A 9695-nucleotide genomic window follows, 5' to 3' on the forward strand; every position below is an offset into this window, starting at 1 on the left:
CAATTTCATGTTACTTTGGTGACATTCTTCATCTGATTCGGGGGCGCATTACTATCCCCGATTAGATAGCAATACGTCACAAAACCAAACAATATCAGTCATCAAATAACAAGTTAATTTCAACATGGAATTACTCAAGAAAGAAAAGCCTGTTGAACCCAAGTTTCGTCGATAGTAACCCATATAACCCATTTCATAATAATTTTGAATCCCCACTTTTGATTGACATTTGCGAATGAACCTTTGTTTCACTACACTGCACTTTCGTTGGTCTGTACGTTGCTTTATCGTCGGGGTTACAGTACCTTGTTTTTGGCGGTGAACTTTTACCGGTTGAATTTGGCTTGACGGCGACGTCCTCTTACGTCCCTAGACCTGTCGTCTGAACGGGTGTCTTGAAGCGGTGTTACATAAAGTTGCGGAACCAAAGGGGTGGTAGTACAAGAAGTTGGTTTGGGGACACACATGAACCGCTGTAAATAAATGTATTACAGCATTAATTTCTAACTCTTCCTACAATTCATCAAAAGCTAAAACAGGAGTTTATTCAATTATTTAATTTAGATTTTATCCTGACGTTCTGATTTCATTCTCAAAATTGAATTAAAACGGATTTACTTGCCAGAGTGTCATTAATATACAATGCAACTTATGAAAACACTCGTAATAAATTAATATAATGCTTTTAGAAAAATGAATACTTCATTAATTATGATGTTAACTTTTATATAAATTGATATAATACTCTTAGGAAAGGAATAATTCAGATTGAAATGATGCCAACTTATATGATATTTTTCGTTTGGTTTGCAAAATCAAATATAATTTTTTATATAGTAGCTCGACTAGTATTATTGGAAACTTGTGCGCTAGCCAACATTTATTAATATTAATTTCATGGAAAAGGAAAACTTTCTTCTTTGTCTATTAAGATTTCTATCATAAAATTTACTAAATTATTCGAAAGCCTTAATTACATAAGAAAACAGAGTCTGAAAAATATAGAATTATAAAATGTCATAAACTCAATATGAACATAATCTTAAAAATTTCATTCCAATTTAAAGGCTATCTTCCTGACTTTCAGCAATACTCTACGATAATATATCTCCAGAAACAATAACTCAAATGTAACGTAACTGAAAACTTTCTATACTTCTTTAGAAAAAAAATTATAATTATCTTCCATCACTAATAAAATCAAAAGGATTATTCTCAATCAATATTATTAACTTGAAAAATAACAGGCTTAATTAATTCAATACTCTTATGGAAGTTTCAATTAATTAAATTCCCTAAATTATATTTTAACCTTATTTTACGTACCTTAGCGGTTATTTGAAGAAACAATTATTCGTACATGAAGAAGAAACACAATTAAACCTTTCAGGACATGGCACTACTAGAAAATTTAAACTTTAATAAAAATAAAACTAGCTCCTACATTACTAATTATATAAGTTGTAAACTTGCCCAAAAAGGGCGAAACATAATGACTACATCTTACTCTCGTAGTGCTCCTAGCAAAGTGTCGTCCGAAACGTAATCTGGTCTCTCGACTGGGGAATCCCCCACTACTGTATTTAGAAACAGGTCTCCTATTGGGCGAAGGGAATCAATTTGACCAATCGTCGCGTGGCTTCTAGAGCTTTGGACCAATAGTAACTGCAAAATCGGTAGTTGTTATAATTTCAATGCTTGCTGTTTTCCAACTATCACACTTTATGTCGCGACAAGAAGGCTAAGTTTTAGAGATAATTCCATAATCTACATTCCTCGACGACTCGGAGCCACAATTTTAAATATCTATCATGGAAACTCGAAGTCATGGCCGTTCATAATAGAGAGAGAAAATAATTTATTTCGCTAACTCACTTCAATAATGGCTCTAGTCTATTGCGTATTAAATTTACTATTATAACTTGGGAAAAGGCCTGAATTAAAAAGGAGTGCTCGGCACACCACACACACACACACACATATGTATATATATATGTGTGTGGTTATATGGGTATATATTTATGTTTAACAAATCTTGAAAACGGCTCTAACGATTTTCAAGAATTTGAACATAGAAAAGTTTATGATATAATAATTTCGATTCCCTAGGTATCATCCTTGGGAAACTTCTGAACGACATTAAAAGGATATTCATCCTTGCTGAAACAGCTGTGGATAGTGTCACGTGGTAATTTGAAACCACCAATCTTTCTAAATGAGCCAATAAAATGTAATAGAACTATAAAATTGGAAAGAAGGTTAGACCTATCTAAAGAGTAAATCAACTCAAATCAAGTATTATTAGCGATTAGGAGTAATAGCATTATCAACAACGATAAGAAAACATGTATTATTGTGATTTAATAATTATGAGAACCCATTGGTAAGATCAAAAAATTATAAAGCGGCATAATTATTATTGGCGGATTACAAAAAAAAAAAAAAATAAAATAAAATGCATGAACATTGAGGTTAGAGTTACTGTTACGTTTTGAAAAGAATTAGTCGATCTTGGATAAATCGATAATTATTAGAACCAATACTGAACGAATCAGCTGATTATTCGATCAACCCATATGACCGGTTGAATCATATAAAATTCACTCATAAAGGATATATTATGTATACTAAAGGAAGTCGATGTGTAGAAATACAAATAACTATTATTTCTGTATAAATATTTATTATAATCTAAAAAAGCATGATAAATCAAGAATATACAAAACTCATATAAAAACTAAATGTATTATCTATTAAAATCGTATACTACGATTTATTTATGAATTCAATTTAAGATAAACACTCCATATATTTGTATGAAAACTTCTTTTATTTAATTTTTTCTATTGTAAAGCCGAGGAAGCCCTGATTCCCAAGGCAACCATTGTATTGAGTCTATTAAATTGAAGGCCAATCAGAGAGTAGCTTACAGAATTATTCTAGGAAGAAGCAAATTTTTCTAAAAACCTCCTTCTTCTGGCTTAAGATCCCAACCCGAGAGGATGCACATGGAGTTTAGGGTCTTTTCTTCTCCCTTTTAAAAATTTTTTAATGAATTATTAAGCCAAACCCTTTTTTAAATGTAATGTATGTTTGTTGAATGTTAATTGTTTGTGAACTCAGTGCTGTCAAGGAGTTCGTAATTGTAAAGATTCCCATAAAAATAGCTTTAATTCGAAAGAAACTTATAAAAATCTGGATCACGCGTTAGCCCAGCAGTGACGAAAAGGAGCCTACCTAATTAATTATTGGAAATAATTAATTCAATCCACGAGAACATCCAGAACTTCAGTCAGTGAGTGATAAGTCAACCAATGAGCTCATTTTTCTACGTCAGTGGGGTAATAATTAAAAAAAGCGCTATTCCAATTAATTTGAATTAAAATTAAGAGTCACCACGTGTTGAACAATATCACATAGTTCACAAGAACATTTTATAAATTTATTTATTATATGTAGGAAGCTTACTTCCATGCACTGCCCGAATTCATATTAAAAGCCCTGAGATCTCATGTTTGAATATTAATTTATTAATATTAATTTTGTAATTGAACCAAGCATATCATATCAAACTTATAGACCGAACAGGTTTTTATTGGTAGAATTTTGTATTGATTGGAAGTCTAAGTACCAGTATTAAATATAATATATTTATGAATTTGAAACTCATTATTGTGAATATTAGCAAAGCCTGTGATAATTATTCAGATTTTAAAAGTAGATTATTTAAGTGAATTACAGATTTATTGAATATTTTATGCATATCTGTTTTATGGGAATATATTTTGTGTTTTATGTCAGCATACAAACTTATAGAATTTTTTATTATATCCCAATTCATCTCGTGTTATATAGTTTGAGCTGTTTTGGTACCAACAAATATCTAGCAGCATTTAAAATTATTGAATCAATTATATTGACCTTATTCAAAGCACTCAATATTTATCATCCTTTGATGATATTCATTTATCAGCCAGAACAAGTATATTAAGAATTATATTAATAAGGTTCCAGTTATATCATATAAGGATCCAGAGAGCTTCAAGAACTGGCGTTGTAAGTTCTAAGGAATTTTGAAGGGGTATATTGGTGAATACTTGTATTCACGACGAGCGTTTTAAGAATCAACTAGAAACAACTATAGTTGGTCCTGATTATTCTCTAGTGGTACATGGTTACTGATAATCAGTCATCAAATATTCTTTTAATTTCCTTACTGGTATTCTTCAAGAACTTCATAGAAGCAGCGGTAAGAATTACCAATTACCGATCACTGAACCTTATGGTGATTATTTGTATTTATAAAATTCATGTTTCTACCACTGAGCTAGAGCTGAGGTTGAACCCAGTAATTTTGCGAGCCGGAAGGCCTTAATTTTTTGTGAATTTATTCGCAAAAGAGGGAATTTAGAGACTGCTCTTATAAATACCAGAAACATCGTATTATCTGTGAAGGAATTGCAATCCACAACTTCTCACAATAGCTTCATAACGTGGGACTCTATCATAAGAGATAACCCCCCCAGAAGCACTACTTCACAATAGTAAAAAAGAGAGTGAGCGAGTGAGGATGTGAAAAATCAAATCTGAACATCAAAAATCGGTCAAGTCATTTTTGAGAAAATCGTGAAAAACATTTTTTTTGGTAATTATCCGCCATTTTTCTCAAGAATATAACGGAGCTCCTGCAATTTTCCCAGAAATGAGACTCATGTCAGTTGTAGGGCTTATAAATAGCTATCCATGATATAAATTTGAAGAAAATCATTAGAGCCGTTTTCGAAAAAACCGTGAAAACATGGTTTTTAGTAATTATCCGCCATCTTGAATTGAGGTGAAATAAAAAAAAGTTGTCAATTCCACAAAGTTTTCATTTGAGTCCAAACTAGTTTCGATGCACTTGGCATCATCATCAGTGGTACACTGATCGAAACTAGTTTGGACTCAAATAAAAACTTTGTGGAATTGACAACATCTTTTTATTTCACCTTAATATGGAGAAATTCCACAACATCTCTAAGCAAAGTGTTAATGTTAATCTTGAATTGAATTTTATTGTCGGATCCTCATGGTATAAGGACCTCAAGTTTAAAATTTCAAGTCAATCGGTTAATTAGGAATGGAGTTATGGTGTTCACAGACATACACACACACACACACACACACACACACATACACAGACCAATACCCAAAAATCATGTTTTTGACTCAGGGGACCTTGAAACGTATAGAAAACTTGAAATTAGGGTACCTTAATTTTTTTGGAAAACAACACTTTCCTTACCTATGGTAATAGGGCAAGGAAAGTAACAATATTGAAAGCAGTGTTAATTAAGTTTGTACAACGTGCATGACTATTTTAGAATAGATGGAATCATTTTATGTGATTCATGTTATTTTATTGTATTGTACTGATACTGACTGATCTTAGTGTTTTTGTGTTTGTTTTGACTTACTTGGTGTTAAAAAATTGATGAAGTCCATGTATTCATGTGAATATTTTATGACCAATTAAATTCTATTCTATTCTTTTTAAATAAATAAAAATAACGAGCGAAGCTCGGTGCCCCGATATTAAAATATAAAGAGAAATGCAAAACCGTAGACTTGAATCTTAAGGTGTGTAGGCCTACAGACTTTCGCTCTGCTCCGCAATCGAACGTCACTCGAGCAGATCGATTGATGATCGACCGGGGAGCAAGAGTGGAACGCGAAAAGAGCTAACATCTCCCGTAACGTTCATGACCCGAGCGATTGCGGAGCGTGTTGGAGGCGCGTATATCTGTACACGCACCTTTAGACCTCACTTCGCTCGGTCAATAATGTTTGTGTTTGAAACCTGCAACTTTTAATTGTACAGAGTGTACAGAGTTGATGAAAATGATGAAAACAGCTAAATATTTCTTTTGCAATAATAATTTAACAATTCAGTTTTTCCATTATTTTGTATATTAATCAGCTGAAATCATGTGTCAGAGTGTAAGTCTACAGACTATAATATTATATCCTATTATATTAAACGAGCAATTTCTGTATATATCTGGTTATTTTTATATCTGGCTATTGTTATATCTGGTTATGTTTTACGGATCTCGAAAACTGCTCTAACGATTTTCACGAAATTTGGAACATAGTAGGTTTATGATATAAAGATTCGATTGCACTAGGTCTCATTCTTTGGAAAACTCGCTGAACGACATTAAAAGGATAATTCATCCTTGGAAAACAGATGATAATTTCGTCGTCTCTCGATAATAAAAGATGTGTGTGTCTGTGTGGGAGGGAGACAGAATTATTTCCAGCTGTGTAATCATAATCAATCAGCGAGAAATTTTATCTAGCTAGACAATTTTTTATCGATTTGATCAACATAATCTGATTTGTTGACATGACATGATAATCCTCCTAAACTAGAGTATATCACATAGTTTTCAAAGTTGATCATTATTTGACAATTTCAAGTGATTAGTGAGTGTTGTTTTGTTATTCAATTTGGTTTGTATATAATCTAAATTATATTTTTTTGTTTTCAAATGTTTGAAAACAAAATTGAACCTGAATTCAAGTGTATCGAACATAACCTACTTTCTGGACTATTTATAGTGTATAAATCAAAATTCGGGGAAAAACAGTTTTGGGCTGTGCCTGTTAGTACTTCCCCAATCATTTTAAAGAATTATGTTCGGTTTCTCAAAAGTCAATAAATTAATAACGACTCGGTGCCCCGACATTCTGAGTGATATCACTCAGATATATAGCTCCCAAATAGCCTCAGCTGATGTTATGAATATTTGAATGAATGAAAAAACTGTAGTAATTGCATGATAGTAATTGCATACTCCAACTTACTAATGATGAATCACAAAAAAATTGTTATGCACTTTCAATGCTATTTGTTACATCCTGAAAAAGGACGAAGGAGTTGGTAAATTCTGTTGTGCAACAAACTTGATCTGTAAAAAGGGTCGATGATGTATTCTAAATTTGAAAAGTTATTGCAGAACATACACACAGACGAACAACGACTTTGGCCTTGAGTCAAAAGTAAGAATTCGCTAGCGCTTGTTCAATACATTCCAAAGTACGTAATAATATTATTCCAATCTATAGGATATAGATAAAAATCGAGCCTCAAATTTTGACATTCAATAACTTTTTTATGTATGCACCGAATTTGATGTTTTTTTTAGTTGTGTTTGTTATGTTCAGGAACAGGTTTATGGCCAATCAAATTTATGATCCGACTCCAGGACTCTTTCCTACGGTCCTTCAAAGTTTACATGTAATCCTTATGGGAGAAGATTTGTGAGCTGGCCACACACAGAAATAAAAATCAGCTGTTATAATCATTGCGTCATCTAACAGCCGTCGGTAGATCTGTTTTTCTATATTCTTTCTACTAATTCACAAAATTTCAATTCTAATAATAATGCCGTGGTGCGAACGACGTCCAAACTTGGGTCGTAGATCTCGAAATGATGTGAATTTAGAATATGCACGGGAAAATCAGCAGCAAGGAGATATACCATTCAATTTCCAGCAAGCTGCATTCAACTTTATCTAAAAATACAAACTGATGCGCAACTAGTAGTTCTGTGAACAGTAGACCTCGCGCAGTTATAGACCGCATCCTCCTCTTATACTGTCCATAAGAGTACATAACTCTTTTTTGTAACTAACTATTGTATGTAATATTGTAATTTATCTAATATTTTGTGTAATTGACGTTGTAGTTTTAGTTTTTTTGGGAAATAAACATTTATTTATTTATGTCGTGTCGGCGAGATATCGGTGTGAAAACGGCTAATAACTGTTGGGGTTAGTGTATCAAAAATGCTAACATCAAAAGCTAATCTCCTTCAAGACATACTGGCAACAGGACAGCCCGAGTTCAAAGCAGAGAAAGTTCGAGAGACATTACTATGTTATTTTAGTTATTAATTGCATGCGTAATTGCAAGCAAACAATAGTTAATTTAATAGTGCATAAAAATTGCATTCAATGAGGCATGCAATTCATAGTCTACACAGCAAATGTTCCACGGGAGGAATTTTGACAGATTCTGTTCCAGCTCCAACTTTCTGCCCCACAGTCGAAGTGTGGTAAATTGTTCGACCTGGTACAGTTCCAACAGGTTCCAACTATCTGAGCTCTCATTGGTCGATTATTGTAGTCTGCTTGCTTCTCTGCGCATGCGCTGATAGTTGTTTACCATTGCATAGCATAGAATACATAACCAACAATATGATGTTTGATAACCATTCATTAAATGAATTTTTCTCGATAGAAAGTATGTGAGTAATGGAATAAATGAAATTTACACTTTTCTAGACGGTAGGTTTGTAAAACAGCCTTTCTTCATTCACGCAGCTAGCTAGTAAATGACACATTTTAGTGTAAATCAACTTTATATGTGCGCGCCAAAAGCTTAGCTTGAACCAACGATTTTGAAATGGCGTTCCATGGGAACATTTTGCACTAGTCACGTGATGGAACAATTTACGATTGGAAAACTGGAACAATTTACTGTACACAGAACGTACACATTGATATATTGAATTGCATGCGTCATGGCATGCAATTTATATCAACTCGACAGCTGATTTATGATGAATAATTCTATAGACTGATTTTTACTCTAATATTGGCGTATGAAGGAGGCTCCGTTTCCTTTTTTATTATCCTTGAAATGAAAAAATTCCAAAAACCTTGTATATACGTCGACGCGCAATTTAAAAAGGAACATACCTGACAAAATTTCATGAAAATATATTACCGCGTTTCGCCGTAAATGCGCAACATATGTATAAACATTTAAACATTAAGAATAAATGTAGCCTATAACAATTACATTTTGTTAGAGTGAAGTTATAATTCAGCACGCAACAACAATATTATTTACCTCGCTTATTCGGTTTTGATTAGGATCATTTTGAGAAACCGAAAAAAGCGAAATATTTTATTTTTCAATGATGTACCCTGTTTGTGAGTTTAAAAATACTGTAGAATTCATTAAAATAAATAAGAGGAGTATGGAATTTACCTGATCTATTCCAGTCAATTCATGATTAGTCAATGAAATTAGTTATGAGTAATAAATAATAAGATTCTTAAAATGTATGAATTCAGGGCTACTTATATTATTTATAAATAGTAACCTACGTACCCTTTTTTTACTGATATATTTATACAATTGATTAGTGTTCAACATAACATGATGCTAAAAATACAGTGAGTGAATCAACTTCAATAAAGCATTAATTCAATTTCAAATAGGCTACTAACTGAAGATTAGAATAACAAATATGTAAAATCTTCACAAGGAACAGCGATTGATATAATATGCAGCAGATTTATTATTAGAAAATGGGAGAAGCACATAATTATCAAATCATATTTACATAAAAGAGAATACAAAAGTAGTGTAGGATTCTATTTTTTCTCTATGGTTACATTATTGGAAATATTGAAACTCAAGAATTGTAAATCTCCATATAAGATAAAAATCTGATGATTAATTGGATGGATTAATTTAATCAATCTTCAAGATAAATCATACAACAGATACCATATAAAATAACGATTTGATAATAAATCAGGTGGATTGATCGATTTGATCAATCTCAAAGTTGAATTATAGAACGCAATAACGTTTTAATTGTTTCACCAATGTTAGGTTAGTGAATGTAGCATAC

General features: G+C 32.2%; 1 protein-coding gene across 1 annotated transcript in view; it reads right to left on the reverse strand.

Annotated features, from left to right (window-relative positions):
- Nucleotides 1–6889: 6889 nt before the first annotated feature.
- LOC120351542 overlaps nucleotides 6890–9695 on the reverse strand; it is a 14516-nt gene continuing 11710 nt past the window's right edge. The window contains exon 4 of the mRNA XM_039429326.1: nucleotides 6890–6903. Coding sequence (XP_039285260.1) covers nucleotides 6890–6903 — 14 coding nt within the window. The remainder of the gene's footprint in view (nucleotides 6904–9695) is intronic.

This window comes from Nilaparvata lugens, chromosome 5 (assembly GCF_014356525.2).
Source record: "Nilaparvata lugens isolate BPH chromosome 5, ASM1435652v1, whole genome shotgun sequence".
Lineage (NCBI taxonomy): Eukaryota > Metazoa > Arthropoda > Insecta > Hemiptera > Delphacidae > Nilaparvata > Nilaparvata lugens.